Source organism: Nannobrachium achirus, assembly GCF_963921795.1.
Source record: "Nannobrachium achirus genome assembly, chromosome: 18".
Classification (NCBI taxonomy): domain Eukaryota; kingdom Metazoa; phylum Chordata; class Actinopteri; order Myctophiformes; family Myctophidae; genus Nannobrachium; species Nannobrachium achirus.
The window spans coordinates 38,758,040-38,778,620 of NC_137825.1; the positions used below are offsets into that span (position 1 = coordinate 38,758,040).

General features: G+C 43.5%; 1 protein-coding gene across 2 annotated transcripts in view; it reads right to left on the minus strand.

Annotated features, from left to right (window-relative positions):
* Nucleotides 1-20,581, minus strand: part of plce1 (phospholipase C, epsilon 1) — a 142,347-nt gene that overhangs the window by 12,792 nt on the left and 108,974 nt on the right. The window contains exons 32-39 of one of the 2 annotated variants that reach the window (XM_080747797.1): nucleotides 17,932-18,050; nucleotides 16,570-16,687; nucleotides 14,423-14,560; nucleotides 12,388-12,687; nucleotides 8,013-8,176; nucleotides 1,365-1,626; nucleotides 666-784; nucleotides 15-143 (exon numbers count right to left, since the gene is read on the minus strand). In XM_080747797.1, the coding sequence (XP_080603923.1) occupies nucleotides 15-143; nucleotides 666-784; nucleotides 1,365-1,626; nucleotides 8,013-8,176; nucleotides 12,388-12,687; nucleotides 14,423-14,560; nucleotides 16,570-16,687; nucleotides 17,932-18,050 (1,349 nt within the window). Of the gene's footprint in view, nucleotides 1-14; nucleotides 144-665; nucleotides 785-1,364; nucleotides 1,627-8,012; nucleotides 8,177-12,387; nucleotides 12,688-14,418; nucleotides 14,561-16,569; nucleotides 16,688-17,931; nucleotides 18,051-20,581 lie in introns of those variants that run through there. The other variant, XR_013962992.1, reaches the window with a different exon arrangement.

The following is a 20,581-nucleotide window of genomic DNA, read 5'->3' on the forward strand; positions in this document are numbered from 1 at the left end:
TCTCCATGACTAACCATGTCCAGTAGCTGTTTGGCAGTAGTCTGCTCATTGACACAGAACACAGTGAATGGCTCAGGGCCCGGAGCTCCGTGCACTGTCACCCTGTGCTGCTGCGCTGCCCTCTTCTCCTCTGACATGAACAGCTGGACACACACAGACAGATAAAATAAACAACGGTTACGGTTAGGGAGATGTATTCAACAAAGTGAACTGCATTTCATCCAGTGATGTTGCGGATACAAGGTTTTAGAATACTGTCCCACTAAGACATAATATTGTCACAAATGTCACAGTTGGAATGGTGAGAGTGTGAAGTTATTGCTACAGATACTTTTATTAGATTCTGCTCCGTCAGTGTAGAAGTGAATATTAAGCAAAAGCCAGTGTGATATCTAAAAAGGCAGTAGAGGAAACGGTAATCCGATTTTCTTACTGAGAAAAAGTTGTAGTACTACAATGTACAAATTAATACTCCATTACAAGAAAATGATTGAGATACACTGAAGAAGGCTGTAGAGCCGAAATGTTTGTTTCTCATCCTAATATGCAATAAAACAAAGAAAAGTAACTCTTGCCACTGTGTGCGATCCATTTCCTATGAACAGCACATTGACCGGCATGCGTTGCGCCCAGTCTACTGTGTGTCATCCAAGATGTTGCCTTACCATAGAGGAAGAGAGCACGCCCCCTGCAGGGCCCTCTTCTGTTCTACGACTGTAGATAAATAAGCTGGACACTTCTAGTGGCTCGTTGTGCTGTGTCCTCAACTGGACATGTCTATAACCTGACTCGCACACACGCACGCACGCACGCACACACACACCCACACACACACCCACACCCACACCCACACACACACACACACACACACACACACACACACACAGTTAGTAAAACACAGGCAGATTCTAGTGGCTTAACCAGAGGCCCAAATTGTTACAATGACATTCAAGCTAATGAAAGCATACAGTACCATTATTATTTTATAGTTAACCCGTTAGTAGTCTACTCTGTCTATAACATTGATTCTCAAAGTGGGGTCCAGGGACCGTCAAGGGTCCTTTTTTGGGGGGTTACCAGGGGGTCCCCAGCTAAATTCGTTAATACAGCATCACAATGTGTTTACACACTTTTACCCGATTTTATATTTCATTTTTGAAACATTTGAAACTAAAAAATGTTCAATTATGAACATCTTAAACAAAACAAGGGAGATAGAGAGGAACAGGTTTGAGAACCACTGGTCTTGCGGAGACTCAAAGTGTCGGATTGGTTCAGACAAAGAATTGGCTGTCCATATCCCTTTCCACCTTGAGCCCTGATTTCAACATGTTACTAGTTACTGCTACAAAACAGAAACCTACCTGGCTTGAGGGCTTTTAGAGGCAGAGTTCTTTGCGCTGTCGTCTGAGAGCTGTTGTTCTCCACCACTGCGATGCGAAGGAAGCACATCTCTTCAAAGTGCACGGTGAACTGGAAGTGCTCGTTCCACATGGGGTTCAGGGTGTTCCTGTGGATGGGTTTGGCGCGGAAGTGGAAGCTGTCGACGGGCATGCCCAGAACGTCTATCTCCAAGCAGGGACTGCCCGCACTGTTGCCCGGACACACGTTTTGACCAGACACGATCTGGGAAGGAGATGAGAGGAGAGATCTGGGTAGTAACATCAGTAGTGGACAGTTACAAAGTACATTTACTTGAGTACAGTACATATTTAATGTAGATATTCATTTGGGGGACATTGACGTGAAAATGTCTGAGAAACACTGGTTTAACATTAGGCAGCAAGCCCAAATAAGCAACTTCACTTTAGAAACAAGCCCAAAAAACTGCAACTTGCAACTACTAATATTTACAAGAGCCCAAGTCACTTATAATAAGCAGACTTGGCTACGCAGCTCAAAAGGCAGTTTGAGGTTAGCGTGACCTCTCTCTCAAACTAGCACGCACTGTGTGTGCACGTGCACGCACACGCCAATATACACACACACACACACACACACACACGCACACGCACTGATGCACACACACCCCGTTTATAAGCTTTGGAGTGCACTTTTGTTGATCCAATACAGTTTTTTATGAGTTTTGTGTTCACAACTCCTCTGAAAGCAGGAAGAGCTGCACCTCTATACATAATAACTGACACTGAATAAAATCTTTAATGAACACTAACAAAATGAACAATTTCATCTTCAACTACACAGACTCCAATAAACACATGGAGCAAAACCACTACTCTTCAAAATGTCTACCTATTCTTTAAATAGATACTAGAAAAAAGCCCCCTGCGGGGGCCTGGCCCCTTTCCTATGTGAAAGTCCCCTGTACCCAGAGATGGATACAGTCCAGTGGGCAGCTAAGCAATACAAATGTAGGATAGCTCAACATTAAATATGCAGTTTTTTCCAAAATGCAAAATAGTGTAAATGGCAATCCATCCATCCATCCACATCCATCCATCCATCCATCCATCCATCCATCCATCCATCCATGCATCCATGCATCCATGCATCCATCCATCCATCCATCCATGCATCCATCCATCCATGCATCCATCCATCCATCCACATCCATCCATCCATCCACATCCATCCATCCATCCACATCCATCCATCCTTCCATCCACATCCATCCATCCACATCCATCCATGCATCCATCCATCCATCCATCCATCCACATGCATCAATCCATCCATCCATCCACATCCATCCATCCATCCATCCATCCATCCATCCACATCCATATCCATATCCATATCCATCCATCCATCCATCCATGCATCCATCCACATCCATCCACATCCATCCACATCCATCCATCCATCCATCCATCCACATCCATCCATCCACATCCATCCATCCACATCCATCCACATCCATCCATCCTCTACTGTACCTTACCGTACCTTACTGTACTGTACTCTACTGTAATCTACTGTACTTTACCTTACTGTACTGTACTTTGCTGTACTCTACTGTACCTTGCTGTACTCTACTGTACCTTGCTGTACTCTACCTTGCTGTACTGTACTGTACATATTCTGTGTTCTATATCTATGAATTCTATGTGTTCTAGAACTATGAATTCTGTGTTCTAGATCTATGTTTTTGATTCTTGTTCTAGATCCCCCCCCCCTCTCTCTCTCTGTGTGTGTGTGTGTGTGTGTGTGTGTGTGTGTGTGTGTGTGTGTGTGTGTGTGTGTGTGTGTGTGTGTGTGTGTGTGTGTGTGTGTGTGTGTGTGTGTGTGTGTGTGTGTGTGTGTGTGTGCGTGCATCTGACCCCCCCCCCCCCCCTTCCCTCTTGTAACCTGAGACCTGGTGATGATAATGACACTTCGCTCCCAACTATGGATTGCGCAATATGCCTCTACTGTAATCTACTGTACTTTACCTTACTGTACTGTACTTTGCTGTACTCTACTGTACCTTGCTGTACTCTACTGTACCTTGCTGTACTCTACCTTGCTGTACTGTACTGTACATATTCTGTGTTCTATATCTATGAATTCTATGTGTTCTAGAACTATGAATTCTGTGTTCTAGATCTATGTTTTTGATTCTTGTTCTAGATCCCCCCCCCCCCCTCTCTCTCTGTGTGTGTGTGTGTGTGTGTGTGTGTGTGTGTGTGTGTGTGTGTGTGTGTGTGTGTGTGTGTGTGTGTGTGTGTGTGTGTGTGTGTGTGTGTGTGTGTGTGTGTGTGTGTGTGTGTGTGCATCTGACCCCCCCCCCCCCCCCCCTTCCCTCTTGTAACCTGAGACCTGGTGATGATAATGACACTTCGCTCCCAACTATGGATTGCGCAATATGCCGCCTACAGGCCAAAATGTGGGGAAAAATTGTAAATATTTTGGGATTATGAGAAGTAGAGACACATCTGAAGGTGATAAAGTTGATGTTGGGCAAGGTACATGCGTTATTGATTTTTGTATTATGTTTTTTAGACAATTGAACAACTGCTGAACGTGGAGTTACAGATGGAAACACACACACGCATTTTTTTTGGGCGATTCTGATTATGTAGTGGGATGTAGATATCCACACAAACATTCCTTTATGTACTGGGAATGACAGTTTCCCAATATTCTTCCAAAAACCAAAACAAGTTGCTGCAACAGTTAATGAAACTAATCAATTTAATGAATTATAAAATGTATAAATCTCTATTTTAGGAAGCCATGCAGGGTAAGGAGGAGCCAGGGATTGAACCTGGCGTCTTCCAATTGGCAGACAACTGCTCTACCTCCAGAACCTTTAGTACAGCTTAACCACATGAAACCTAGTGTCGCACACCAACATGCTGTGGATTGGCTATGTTCGGCAAAGACATTTGGTGTAGAGCAGTGGTTCTCAAAGTGGTCCACCCTCGTGGTTCCTGGATGAGGTACCACATGCCCCCTTATGGGTCTCTAACTCTGGGACTGTTTCATTCTCAGAGTTATGGGGGTCCTATTAAGTCAAATTAAGGTTGATAACGACTGGTGTAGAGGGTAGCACATAAAGGTTTTAAATGATTAAGGGCTTTAGCCCCACATGAATCAAATGTTTTGCAGCAATAGCAAAAGCCAACTTTGTCTACAACAGGAGAACAGACAACATGGGAGTTAGGGAGAGTTGGCTGTGAAAAGTATTGTTGAAAGTTTTTCAATGGTCATCATTCTTTGTCATAAATTCTTGCCAAAACACAAGAATTATGACCCAGCAATCGCCGGCCCACCGATTAGCCAATTTTAATATAGGATAGGATAGGATATTCAACAAATCGTCACTGTCAGGCAGAATCCTTTTTTTCCTCATAAATTAAAGCCCTACTTCATACAAAAGTGTTGCATAAAAGTAGTCAAAATAACATATCTGTGTGCTTGCTATTTAAAACTATTAAAAAAGAAAAAGAAAAAAGTTTTGGACATACTGTACAAGGTTTCTACCTGACAACGATGAAATGAAGAGTGTTAACAAGAGCTTGTGGCTAAATAATAACTGCATCAGTTCCATGAGAACACTTTCATTATTTTTTAAATTTTCCAAGGTTTCGACAGTGATGATATAATTGACCAAAGTCATTATCATACTAAGGTGAGGCTGCAGATCACATGACATTGCCAGGGGCCCATGGCTGCACTGGTTTATGTCATTCTGGACCCAAAATATTCAAACATGGCACTGCAAGATCATTTGGAAATAGTCAGGAATCTATAATGATCTATAATATCCTCATAGTAATCATGTGCAGTATAAAAAAGTTTAAACTGTTTACATGCATAATAAGACAGGCTCAAGATTTCAGGCTCACATTTCCAATTAGACCCTTACAGATCTCAAACTCAACTCCAGTTTGAGAACTACTGCCTTATTGGCTAGGGAGACTGGGATTCGAATCCCGTGCAGGACATTGAAGTTACGGATTGCAGCTTTAAGGCATTAACATTTTACATCAGAATGACAACTGTAGACCATATCCACAGATCTACAGTCCCACTCTGAATGTCTGTGAAAAGGGTTTACAGCTGAGCGCTTTTATGAGGTCCTGTCCTCAATCACTGCTACACTATGTGCTATTCACTGGGTGGCCTTCATGACTGTCAAACAGTGCAAGCACATACAGTACCTAATATAATGAAACATCCAAACAATACCTAAACCTAATAGGAGCATTTAGTGTGTGTGTGTGTGTGTGTGTGTGTGTGTGTGTGTGTGTGAGTGTGAGTGTGAGTGTGAGTGTGTGTGTGTGTGTGTGTGTGTGTGTGTGTGTGTGTGTGTGTGTGTGTGTTTCAGAGGGAATAAGTGTGTGATGTGTGTAAAGCTTATGCAAACATGCAGTAAGTGCTTGTATATCTCCATCTCTCACAGAACAACTGCTGGATCCCAACCAGTCAGGATTCAAACTGGCCCACTCTACGGGAAACTACACTCCTTGCAGTCACAGGAGTACTCCATGCTTCCCGGGCTGCCTCCAACTTAGCAGTCCTGATTCTTCTAGACTTATCAGCAGCATTCAACAGTGAACCACCAGCTGCTCCTGGACACTCTTGTCGACCTAGGCATCGCTGGCACGGCACTAAAGTGGTTCTCCTCCTACCTAACTGACCGGACCTACCAGGTCTCTTGGAAAGGTTTGGTTTCATCCCCACGCACCCTCCTAACCGGAGTCACACTCTATATAACATTCGAAGGATCAGACCTTTCCTCACCCTGGAGTCAGTCCTTATCCAGACATCATATCAAAACTTGATTACTGTAACTCTCTCCTCAATGGCCTCCTGGCATCTGCATGTAAGCCTCTCCAAATGATCCAGAATGAGAAAGCCTTACCTTCACATGTCTCACCCAAACTGTGGAATGAACTCCCCATTGCAATTAGAACTGAAGACTCACTCCCTAGCTACCGCCGTAGTGCACCATAGCCCATAGCACTTGCCCACCCTCAATGACCATACATGTAATTTAGGTAGCATTATTATATAGACCGATGTCAGGCCATTTTCGACTTGGCATCCTATCATACATTGAAGCTATACTGTGTATAGCTTTGATGTACAGATTATTTAGGTTTTTGAGAGGTGCTCCTGGAACAGGACGGAAAACCTGTTCAAAAATGTCCAGGCCTTAAGTCAACTGAAGCGTGCCAAATCAGGCCTAGATATGGCCTTCATCCTGGACCAAACATCTCAATGTTTGGTAATGTTGTAAAATGACAAAAACTGGGGGGAAAAACATGTTAAATGTCCAGGGCTCAAAGTTTGTTGTACGCCAGGGTCCCATTGGCCAAGCTTCACAGGACGCACTGTGATTAGCTAGTGGGACGCTTGATGATATTAACTCAGAAATAGCACCGCTCAATCTGGGTGTGATTTTTTGTTTGTCTTTTGAAATGTATTGAATAGGTTCTTGGTCTATTTAAGATTTTTTGGATTACTATTTCTATGCATATGGGCCTCTTCTAGCGCCACCATGTGGCCGACTTTTGCAAAACACATATTTTGACACTGCCCCTACTGACTTTGCACACAAATCATGCAAAGCGGTACACAGTATCTCTAAACTCAAAGTCTATATACAGTAGGGCTAAAGTGGTTACTGTATGTTTTGTAATGTGGTAGAAATATTTCTAGAGTAACAAATGTGTGTACTGTATGTAGTCTAAAGAATCTCACAAGGCTACTTACTCATTTAGATGTACCTGCAGCTGTCAATCTAACAGCTGAGTTCTCTCCCCCATCTATGCTTGCTCTCTCACTCTGTCAGCAAATCTGTACCCTGTGTAACGATTTGTATGTTGTCTTTATCTTTAGTACACATCCTTATAAGACCATGTTACATGTTACCATGTTAGAATAGCATCACTGTCAGAATGGACTATAAGAGGTGTATGAGAAAGGGGCAAAGGGAGGCTGGTGCCCGGAAGGGGCTGACAGGAGAGGCCAGGAGGCCTTCTCCTCTGATGCTGCAATGCTGATACTCTGTTCAACTTTTTGCCTCTTTGAATAAATCTTTATCAACTCTTCAAATCCTTCATCCTTGTGGAACATTAATTAATTTCTATCATAGTAATAATAATTCAAATCTACAACACAACTAGTAACTCCTGTTTTCCAAATATTGTAGTGGAGTAAATGCACCCTGCATTCTCTGGCCATACCTAAGCAATACATTTGCCACGCACATCTCCCTAAACCCAGGAACCAATGCCTCTTACAGGCCAATTTGTGTATACATGCGTCCTGACGGTCGCTTATCTCCCGATTAGGGAGTCTTACTGGTGTATTAATGTGCTGTCCTTGCTTATTGTAAATCACTCTGGATCAAGAGTGTCTGCTAAATGACTAAATTGTAAATTGTATATAATATACTTGCTAGCTTGCTTGTGCAAAATATATATTGGACCATAGCTTTGAGTGTCAGCTACTCGGAAATCATTACTCACATGAGTGAGTATGAACGCTGTGCAAAAACATTCATTAATCCAGGAATAGGATGAAATCATGTCTCAAGCAGATCTGGAGAGCCCTCTCACCGTGAGAGAGTAGACGGCAGGACTCATGTTCTCTACGTCCCTGTCCAGAGGACACAGCTGCTGGTACAGGGGACAGCCTCTGTCCCACAGCACAGGAGGCTTCAGGACATATCCACAGCCACCGTTGGCCTCAAACAACGCTGCATTCAACTGCATCGGCAGGTCTGCAGACGAGAGAGCGAAAGAAGGAAAGAAAGAAAGATTCAAGATTTTCATTGTTGCATCTTATATACAAGTATTATACTAGAGTACGATTCTTTGGTTTTGGTTCCACACAATTGTACTAGCAACAATAACGACAGTCTCTTAGAGACAATAAATACTGTAGCACACTCTGGGTTGAAGGTGTGTGCATTGTTCCGAGTACTTCTAAATGGTATCTATTTGTGTACATGCATACTGCACAGTAAGTATGTATACATATATATTTACATACGTGTGTGCATGTTCAGTACATGCATATGTGGATATGTTTGTGTGTAGTCTTGAAAAGAAAGAAAGAAAGAAAGAAAGAAAGAAAGAAAGAAAGAAAGAAAATATGTTTCTATGTTATCACTCTTGTAGGATAAGGCCCGATTTATACTTAGTTGCGCGGCAGTGTCGCACACCAGAAATAACAGATTTACAAGCTCAAACAGCGTTGCGATACAACACATTGTGAGCTTATTTTCAGTGCACGTGTAAGAGTTAAATGTTATCTGTTAGCTCATGGAGACGACACAACACTGACTTCTCCTTAAAAACACTCATTGTTTTACTAAACTTTATCTCAAATTCCTGGGTTTTGTGTTTGGAAGGCCGGGCGGGTGCGTTGGCTCCGGGTAATGGAAAAACATATCACTTTGCATTCAGGCCCTCCACTGGAATATAAATCGGTGTATAAAATACTCAAAAGAGAAAGAGAAAAAAAGAAGACACCCTGCACAGCGATGCAAGCAGGAGGTCATGTAAGGGTGGCTCAGGAGACATAGCCCGTCTTTTTAATGATATTTATGGAGGGTTAGGGGAGCAATAGGAGATGAAGCTGTTGCTCACCGTGTCCAAAGCTAAAACGGAACCGTCATGGTACTTCCATGACTGTTAGAACATCAACAGCCCGCGTTTCCTTTAACCACTTAAAGGACAACTTTTTATAACAAGGGTTCATATATCTAACATATAATTTTCCGAATGTCTGTCTGTCTGAGTGTCTGTCTGTCTGTCTGAAACCGCGTTTCTCATCAGTGGCTGGAGCAATTGATCTGAAATCGCATCACCATCAGCATATGAACACACCTGACATAACTGTGAAGCCCGTTTGTCACTTTCACAAATCGTATGCTGTATAATTGCATTTTTATGGTGTATCTATATCTATTTAGCCTACAGTACCTTTTGTCACCACACATGTTAAGGGAGGGGCGCTGTTGTTCAGGCCATGCACAATCACACACAAACCCACCCACACACACACACACACACACACACATGGGGGGGGGGGGAGTGTGTGTGTGTGTGCAGGCGGGCAGGCGGGCGGGCGGGCGGGGGGGGGGGGGTTTCTGGCCCTGTTACATATGTTGTCCAAAATCATGCAGATCGGTACACAGTATCCCTGTAGCCGTTAAATGGAAAGGGTATTTCTTACATTGATGCTCCTACATATTAGCATGCAAGCACCAGTTAAAGTTACTTTCCATCCCTCATATACTGTGTGCACAGTGCACATCCCATAATCCACACACTGCACATCATTTCGGAGCTCATATCTTTGAACGGGTAAGGGCTAGTTAGATTGTAATTAGAGAAAAGAAAAGGCGAGTGTAAAAATGTTTTAATTTACTTTGTTCTATCGTTTTAGCACGTTTAGCGATTTTATTTCAATGGGTGACGGCATGCGTACAATTGGCAAAATATTTCTTACATACTGAGGGCGAATTGGCGAATTAGCGTATAATTCGCATTTATTTTTAAACCTTATAAAGTCAATGGAAGCATCCACACCAAACGCGAATTTCGAAAAAGCGAAAAGGCGTCTGTTTTTTATTCACCCTTGTGTCGAATTTAGCGAACGTTCAAAGGCGAATTCCTCTCTCTCTCTGTATCAAAGTAAGCTCACTCTACCCTATTTCAAGAGAGAGAGAGAGAATGGTGGAGGGACCTTCACGTTGCATTGAGGCCGAGGGGAACAGTGTTTTTCTCCTTTTCCGTGTCTCTCTCTGTGTGGCAGCGTGGCTGCTTGGAAAAAGTACTCGAATGTATTACTGGTAAAAGCATGGTATGTTTTAGGCTAATTTATAACTGCAAAAAGACTAATGTTTTAAAATAAATCGCTGGGTATTAAATACAAAAGGATCCGAAGTGTAGTGGAGTAGAAGGAAAGTACTGGAAATTGGACTCATCTACAAGTACAGGCTACTCAAGTAAATGTACATTTAGTTACTTTCCACCAGCTGCTGCGGGGAGTCCGGGGACCTGCCAGTATGCAGGGACACGGGCGGAGGAGGAACGGTGAACGCTCTGCTCCCCTTCCCCTCTCTCTCTCTGGCCAAATGCACTGCATGCAGACTCAGAGAGAGGCGATATAATACGAAGAGCGCACTGTCTCGCAAATAGGGAGCGTGTGCACTATTTGTTTCCCTGGACCCTGCCTCCGTTCTACTCTCTCTTCTCTTCTCCTTTCTCCTGCGCCAGAGGCAGATAATCACCCCCTCGTTTTAGGCGTATTAAGCGAATATTATACGTATATTCGCTTTTTGGTGTGTATGGAAAAAGGCAAATCGCGTATTCTTCGCCTTTTTGGTTCGCTTATTCACATCGCTTTCGCTAATTCGCCGGTCTGGACAGAGCTTCACACTACTAGCCCCCATAAGTCACATCTGCCCATGAAAGATTGCGGTGCATCTTGGGAATGGGCTTTTGTGTGTAAAAATATACATTTAGCCACTTGTACGCATGCCCCCAGCCACTGAAATCAACATTATTAAATTCTCTAAAATTATATTTTATTAAAATCTAAAATATGAACCCTTGTTGTAAAAAAATCAAAGTTGTCCTTTAAGCCCTATTCTGAATGTTTCCAAAATAGGTGATTTGCAGGCTCACAAGTTATGAGCCTGCAGATATGCTATTTTAATTATTTTTGATAATGACTTGCCCCAACATAGGGCCGGCAGGATGATAGAGGTTAAAAACAGTTAGTGTATAAACTAAAGGACCACAGGAGTGGAGGACACCCTGTTGTTTTAGGATGAGTGTGTATTTTAGCGAATAATGAATCACGTGAGGGGATGACACATCACCTTTAAACCATTAAAGCCTCCCAGAGCTGCATTCATCTTTAGTTGAAAACCAAGACAACGGTTTCGCTCCAATACAAGATATTTAACATTTGAAAAAAGAAAGATTCATAGACCTGCAAAGTGATCATTGGCATGAAAGCAAAGCACATTATTGGCGGCTAATTCTCTCATGAGTCAGCATAAGGCCCTTCTCTTAGAAAACAAATAGTATGTATTTGAGGGTAGATTCATCTATGTCCGCGTAGCAATACTGTTTATTTCTGAATTGATATGATATGACGGCTTGGAAAGAGACTCTTCGAGCTTTCAGAGGCAGGGCTGTACAGTACCACAGGCCAGGACAGAGCCTCTGTGTTGCCAGATGAGGTGTTAGTGAGGGAGGGTAGACAGGACCACAGCGATGTACTGTGTAGGGACACCGCCAGCAGTGATTCCTCAGTCTGAAAGCTTTGGTGCCAAAGTACACTGTGGTGAAATTACAAAAGAAAAACTGTCTGCTTGAAAATGCTTGTTATGACCATAGAAGACTGGACCGGCACCTTGGTGTGAAGAGGGTGAAAGAAAAGAAAAGGAAATAAACGCAATGGGGAAAAGAAAGCTAAGGATATTAATGGTAAATTGTGCATCTATACATCACTTTTTATCCAAAGCGCTTTACTTAGATTGCGCATTACATTTAGCCAAACAAATATCACTGTGTATATTAGTCTGGAATCGTTATATAAATAAAAATGCCTCTGGTGATAAACCCAACCCACAGTTGCATACTGGGCCCTGATTGGTCCCTCACTACTTTGGAGGTAGTAAAATCCAATCACAACTGAGTGGTTTCAGACCAAATCTGCAGAGGGCAAGTCATTATTTTTTGCAATGGTAGATTTGTCTGGTTTCCATACTACATTACATTGCAAGACACCAACCTGCTCATCGGGAGCAATTAGGGGTTCAGAGTCTTGCTCAAGGGCACTTCGACACTAACTCTGGGGGAGCCCGGGATCGAACTGGGAATCCCGCAACCCCATATACATGCATGGCAAGGAAAAGTGTTGTTGGTTTTGTGTATGTGCTGGGATGTGGTGGATGGGGATGTTCCTCACCATCAGTCTGGTAGTTGAGGGCCACCAGTTGAACCCCATGCAGCCAGAAGGGCAGGGGGTTGGGGTTAGCCGAGTCTATCCTGGTGGCAGCCGGGTAGGTCCTGAGCAGCTGGCACACCGTGTGCTGGATCAGCTTCTGGGAGAAGCGCCGGCACAGGCGCTTGGCGGCGTTCTCGTTGACCGAGGAGATGTGGTAGCATTTGGGCGTGCGGATGATGGCACTGAGGGAGGTGGGGGTGTTGAGGATCGGCGACGTCTGCTGCTGCTCCTCCCAGCTCAGCCGAAGACACTCGGCGCCAGCTAGAGGAAGGGAGGATAGATAATGTCTATTAGCACAAATAATTATAGAAATATTTCAAAATGTTAAAATATGAAATATTTCATTTCATTTTAGATTAAGTCATTAATAATTGTATTTATTGTATTTTATTGTACAGTCGAGATACTTTGACTTAGATTTAGCATAGACATATACGGTATCTAGCATAGAAAAGTATTCAATAGTACCGTATAAGCATACAGTACAATTATGTTGTATGCATTGTATGAGTTTCAATACCTGGGGTCATATATCCAAACGAAGTAATGGGGAGTAGCGGGGATGGAAGTGTCAGGAGTGATTTGTGACAGATGGGTACCAGCAAGAGTGAGAGGAGCTACTGTACTGTAAGACGGTAGGTAGTCAGACCAGGGTGGGTTGGGAAGGTTGTGCAGCATTGTGTTTCCAGCTGTGATTGCTACACATTCATCCTGATGGTTAGCTGACAGTATACAGTCAGCTAACCATATTTTTGCATTTGAGAAAAGACAGGTTGGTGCTCATGCAATAGATTTTTGAAGGGGATTGATGGCTTCACAAGTGTGAAGGTGGTTTCACTTCACAGAAGGGACATGTAGCAGCTTAATCTTATTTCCAGAAGAATAAATCGTGTAGCCTAAGGTGATTGTAAAGGTTATTGTATTGTCTGTCTCTGACAAAAATAATTACAAGCTTGAAGTTTGAAGGAAGATCAGGATGTCGATGGCAACAAACTTTAGCAAAAAACACATTGCTGATACACGTTTTCAACTATGACATTTCCTTGGCTCACCTTTTACCCCCTCGACATAGAACCCGGTCTTAATTTATAACTATTAAATGGCCATGTCAGTAGCATCCGACCACATTCTGTGCGCGGCGATGCCCTCTGACCAGTGACATTACTATTTGAAGAATGGAAAAGTGAGCTCTGTTTTTCCCATGGAGGGGCATGGAGGTCAGCTTCTAAGTGGGTGTCCTGTCTTAGCCTTCTCCCACTGCCTTTTCCACTGAAAAAGCAACTGCACATGTATTTGTCCTTACAGAAACCGTATGTACTGTGTGTCTACATGACCCTTTTACACCTCATCCGCACTGCACGCGAGCGACGCGACGCGACGTCCTGCAAAATACTGTCCGCATATGGAGCGTCGGCTATTGCGTTGCGACGTAGCATGAACCAATCAAATAAATACATAATTTAAATAAGTGTTTTGGGGGCGGGACATGGCCATTTACCTCTATGGACATCGCCGCGAAACCTCGCTCAAAAAGGCTCTGCAAGCGAAAACTGGAGGGGTGGACGACGTCGCTCGCGGGAGGTCAGGACGTCCTCATTGAAACACATGTATTTTAATGAGATTTCATCGCTCGCATCGCGTGCAGTGCGGATGAGCTGTAATACGGTTTTATTCACATGTTGTACAGCAATTTGGTCAATTCTGGTTTAAAATGACGTCTCTTTCATCAAATGGCGTTTTTTGTGTGTGTGTGTGTGTGTGTGTGTGTGTGTGTGTGTGTGTGTGTGCGTGCGTGCGTGCGTGTGTGTAAGTCAGTATGTACTCACACACTCATTCACTTTAGGCATGTACAGTAGCAGATTTGCAGCATTCTATTGTCATCCAGATATTTGACACACGTTTGCATCTTTTAGCCGCCCCCTTCCCAACCACCCACCCACTCTCAAACACACAAACACTTCCTCATAAACATACATCACTCTGTGGCCTTACGTACATTTCCCAGGGGTGCGGCTCTGAGTCATGACCTCCCCTGGTGTGTTGCCACGAGCTGGAGCTGTGCCAAATATGGACTTCCTGCTCTTCCCTCGGTCCTTCCCCCTGCCGGAGCCTGCCGGAGACAGTGTCGAAAGGCCTGCGTTCCCACACACCCACACACACACACACACACACACACACACACACAAAAAACGCCATTTGATGAAAGAGACGGCAAGACACAGAGAAGGCATGAAGAAAGAGCGAGTCGACATTGATTTATAGAAGACCCAAGTACAGTGAGGCACACAATGACGACATCACCCCCATCATAGCTTCAATGGCTGCTTGGTTTACAAGGAATTAAGCTTCAGCACAGCTTTGAACGTGATTTTCATTTCACCATCAAAGTACTGTACTGTATATCTCCAGGTCCCCAGGTGGTGTAGTATTCTGAATGATAAGACTAGAGTATTCTATCACTCGTTTGCAAGTCACTTCAATGTGTGCATGGGTGAATTAACCTTGTGATGTTGCCTGTCTGTCAGCTGCCTGGAACTGGCTGCTGGCTGAGCTACAGAGGAGGTAAGGGCAGCTTTAGACTGAAGACGTTGCAGCGCACCTCACCGCTCGCTCTCCCAAATTGTTGAACAGTTAATGCAATTAGAAAAACCAGTCAGTCACACATACTGTATTACGAAATGCTGGGCGGGTCACGTCAGAGAAAGCTTGCCTAGGGCACAAATTGGGCTAGATCCGGGCCTGTCTGCAGGATCATTTCAATGTATACCTGAATGCAAATCTCTTGTCCTCTCTCTATGGTTCATTCAACTCTGGCTTTCTCTCCCTTCATCCCACTTTCTTCCTTCTCCTTCCTCCAATCTTCCATCCATCTGTAATCTCTCTGTTCTTACTGTCTGTCTGCCCCCCCCCTCTCTTTCTATCTCCTCCTCTCTCGGTTTTACTCTCAGTCCTTTCTACCATAAACAGAAACACAAGCGGGTTTATGAGGCCAGACATCACATAAGGAAGGATATGGATTAGAGGAGGACACATAGTGATATCACATTCTGGAGGAGCAGTAAGCGTCTAAGATGGATGAAGTCAGATAAAAGTCTTAAACAGAGGTTCTCAAAGTGGGGTCCGGGACCCCCAATAAAATGTGTTGGATCTGTTAAACCACTTTAAACCTATACATAGGTTAGGGCTACAAGCTAAAAGCAAGCTCAGAAAGCATTGCAATCCAACACTGTGAGCTTGTAGATCTGCTTTTTCAAAGAATCTTGAATGAATTTGACAAGTTTTGATCTTGTATGGGGATCCATGGCACAAAATATTTTGTAATGGGTGTCCATGGCCATATACATATTAATATAGGAGTCCTTGACATTAAAAGGTTTGAGAACCACTGGTCTAAAAAAGCAGAAAGTCTACAGTATAAGGGCACAAGATTCAGAAAAAAGGGAAAATAAATCCACTTGGCCAGAATAGTTTGTGGACACGTGGCCCTTTTAATGTCATACGTTTGAGCTATGACCTAGATTTTGACAAACACTCGAATTATGCACAGTATGTGACCAACAACTCTCTCTATAGCATTGTTCCGAGACTACAGTAGGAGTGTGCATTTATCTTTTGAAGAATGGAAAAGCTAAATGTATTTTTCCCATGGTGGGGTGCAGGGTGCGGGTTAGAGATGTCAGGGGCTAAGTGGGTGTCCTTGTGGGAGAAGAATGGAGTGTTATATAGGGATCACTATAAGTCAAAAATGTTGAAAGGATGTAAAGAGGAATACAGAATATACCCCACTTTTTTTTACAGATGCATTCAAGAGGACATAGATGTTCATGGCTGCCGAGTACAGAAAATGTAGTTGTGGATAAGTGACGGAAAGAGCGAGAGACCCTATCAGAATAAAGGACAGGTGCAGACTCACAGCAAACAGTCTTACGAAACAATCTGCACTTACAGAAGAACGCTTTTTGCGCAAAAAAGAAACCAGCCCTGTTTGCTGCTGCAGTAAATTTAAAAAAGCTCTGTGTTTATTTAGATACTGTCGACAAACAAACAGAGACAGACAGACAGACAGACAGACAGACAGACAGACAGACAGACAGACAGACAGACAGACAGACAGACAGACAGACAGACAGACAGATGTCCTACCAGGGAATTTAACTGCCTGGCAGTAAATGATGAGATCAGACAGTTCCTGGGCAATTTGTCGGCTCTCCTTCTTGTTCTGAGGGAGATAAAACTCCTCCCCAAGCTCCATGTCAAACACCTAGAGACAAAGATCATGGAATGAGTACAGGTGTATGCATGTACCTGTAAGAACAGTAGAGTGAAGAACAGACCTACAGCAGAGTGTTGAGTCCCCATTATGTTATCCCCATCAGCTTAAATTCCTACCACAATAAATTATAAGTCAACTTTTTCAAATACGCAAATATCCACTGTCAGACTGCGATATCTGTGTAGTTATAGCAACCAGCGTTAATACTCAACCCTCCCAGTACTTGAGTCAAACCACCAGGCAGTTAACCACTGGCCTGAGTGTTAAGTATCTGCAATAGTCTATAGTGCAATAGTCAATAGTTCTAATGCTTTTTATTCTCCATAGGGTTTTCACTTTATGGTGAAAACAAGGGCTGTAGGTAACATAAACCTGAGAGTTTACTCGTCTTGTTCTACAACATAAATCACAGACGTTAATATCACAAGTGTGACTCTGGTGGCCTCCTTATTTGTCCTATCCTGTCAAAGTGGGAAAGTCCCGATCTGGCGAAGCCCGAACTGGCGAACAGGGGAATTGTCCCCTACCGTAGCGATCTGGCGAAAAAACAGTCATCGTTTAATTGTCTTAAACATGGCTCTGTTTTAAGGCATTTTTCGTAGTTATTGAGTGCTTGCGCATTGGTCTCGCCTGTTGCCCGTGGCGTTATTGTCCATGACACTGCAAGCGGCGCGAAGGCCAGCGGACCTTGGTCCTGCTCTTCGCCCCCGAGCGCCGCAGGCGCGAGTGGCCGCGAAGAGCGGGCCGGCCGCGCGAGTTACGAAGCCGTGGGGAATGCAATCGTTATATTTATGCCCAGGCCGTAAGGCCTGGGCAAGCGCACGATAAACGCCCTGTCCAGAAGGATTAAACGAAAAAGACGAAAAATATGCAGAAGGTTTTTTCCCCTTTTTTTTCGCCAGATCGCTACGGTAGGGGACATTTCCCCTGTTCGCCAGTTCGGGCTTCGCCAAAAAGGTACGTGCCCGTCAAAGTAAAGAAAACGTAAAAGCTATTTTATGTCTTGATTGCATCACAGTGAAATCCTCAGTGTTAATTTATCCATTTGTAACTCTGAGATTGTATAAATGTAACCAAATGGACCTGTAGAGTTAAATGAACAACCAGGAGGATATTCCTGGGTACCAGCTCCTGTATTGCCGTTAAGTCGTTCGGGATGAGAGCATCGGATAAAGACATCAGATAATTCAAGTGTCAGCAGAACATCCTCTGGTCATTGTGGAATCTCTTACCTTGCCTTTGCTCTGGGTTGTGCTGTCTGACTTCTTCATTCTCTTCGGTATCTCATCGGCTGGCTGCTCTTCCTTATCTGCGGAGGTCTTCCCCTCTGGCTTATCCTCCAGGATGTTATCTAAAGACAATGTATACAATACAGCCATTTATATACAAAAGCACCAGCCAATACGCTCAGACCTGAGTAAGTGGATCAAGGTGTTCAGTGACAGGAGAGGGCTGAACAGCTCCAAAGATGAGTTTGTGGATACATTTCTTTACAAAATGTAATAATTTCTGCTTCTTGAGTTTGTTTGTTTTTGCAAACTTGGCAAGCAGTATTATAGTAAATGCACTTCAAAAGTGTCTAGTTTTTGGAATGTCCTTTTATTACTTTTTTTCCCTTCTTTTTTTACTGTACCTCAAATAATGAGAAAACATTCTAGAACCATTAAGCAGCAGGATAGGGTTATTTCAGACTTCAGGGATGTCTTTCAGATGTATTCACATTTCATATGGGAGAACACATTTCAGCAGCTTTGAACAATATACATAAAACTGTTACTAAGGAAAAGAAAACATCTCGTTTGACCCTCATTCACTCTTGATTGTCAAAGTACCACCAGTTATCTGTGGAATCCCATGTCCCTGACCGCTTGCAAAATTTGCGCAAAACATTTCCAAGCTAAAGCTCTTCTCAGCAATCCCAGGCAACTTCTGTGCACTGTAAACAGGACTAACAGTAAGGCGCTTGACCCTCAGCTCCCATTCCTCCCACACATCTAACGGTTACCACAGCTAAAACTGAAGACATGCACAAATCAAATTCAAGATACAGTAGCAATCTATCAAAAGATAGTTGCTTAATTCCTGGAATCTGGTTCCACTTCCTGAGAGTACGGTATTGCAATAGAGTTGACCCTGAATCCCTCCTTCCCAAAGAGGTATTGTAGCAGGGCTGGGTCTAATATAAGGACCACACAGACACAGGGGCGCGCTGGTAGCTTGGTCCTTAACTCTATGTAAATACTGGCTAATTGACGTTGACCTTAAAACCTGTCTGGGACTGCAGCCTGTGGTTCAGTACGGTCTGTGTAAGCAGGCACTGCCTTGTTGGCTTTCCAGAAAGAAGAGCATTAGGGCTAGGAATGTGTGGCATGTCACTTATGCTTTTATCTAAGATGACTTACAAAGGAACTGAATTGAATGTCTTTTACTGTTGTCTTCTATGATAGCCTACAGTATGGTTCAATTCCTACTGTACGTCACAACATCTGGAGCAAACACATAGTGAAAGTTCTCCGTGGATACAGCAGAAACCTTCTCTGTATCTCATGTTTTTATGTATTTTCATAACCTAAGGCCCTATTTTATACTTTGTCGTATAACAGTGTCGCTCAGAAGTAGCAAAAATAGCCGATCTACAAACCCAACTCAAACAGCCGATCTACAAGCAAAACAAGTCGAATTATGACATGTTGTGAACTTGCAGATCAGCTCTTTAAGTATTTTTGAAACGTTTTGAAAAATTAAATGTAATTAAAATGTAATAACATGCATATAATGACATGAAGCCATAAAAGGGATGCCAGGTTGAAGTCTACCAAGGAAAAGTATTAACAAGAGCTTGTGATTAATAATTACTACATTCATTGGATCCTTTTCCCATTTCCTGGCACGTTTTGGACATACAAGGTAACAAAATGCAGCGATTCTAGATTGAACACATGATGGGAGAGGAGTGTTGCGTAAAGATAACAGCTATAGAGCCGGGGTAGCTCGGAGAGAATGCCAAACGAAGTGCAGTGAGCGTTTGGCCTTTTGACCGGTCTAGTGGGCAAAATAGCGGGCCACGCTGAGGGCAGGGACTGGGAGATGGCTCTGACAGCACTGGGACAGGGTAGTTTCCACTGGTCTGTTGCTGTGTATGGGGGCAGCACAGGGCCTGAGAAACCAGATGGCTTTGTTTTGCTTCCCTGATGAGCCTGCCCAGCCGCTGGCCAGGTCACGGAAGAACACTACGGCAGAGAAGAGAGCCGAAGAAGTGGGGGGTGTATTTACAGTGAAATATATCCATCCGTGGGTGTGTGTGTGTGTGTGTGTGCTCTGTGTGTGTGTGTGTGTGTGTGTGTGTGTGTGTGTGTGTGTGTGTGTGTGTGTGTGTGTGTGTGTGTGTGTGTGAGAGAGAAAGCATGCATTCAGACATATCACTAACACATTGACCAATAAGCAGCCATCATCCCTTGCCGACTCTCTATTTTGACACAAAACAGCACTTTTGTTTTCATTGCAATCAAATTCTGAGCAAAAAAATTGATTGCTATTCAGTGAATAAATCCACCCTCCTCCCCACCCTGCTGCTACCCAGTATACATAGGGGGGGGGGGGGGATTCCATCTTGAGGGTGGAGCGACAGTGAAGCAAATACTGCACATCAGAAACCGTGTTAAGATACAATTACTGTATCAAATACATTCTGGTAAAAACAAATCAAGACATCAATCTATCTGTAAATTCAAGGAATCGCTGTAGGTACCTTATGTATGTGACTTACAACACTGTCGAGCCACAAATACGTACATTACAATGAATAGTGAAAATATCTACGAGCTCACAATGGGTAGCAAAGCAATACAAGGCACACACACAAGGCAGAAGCTCACATCTCAG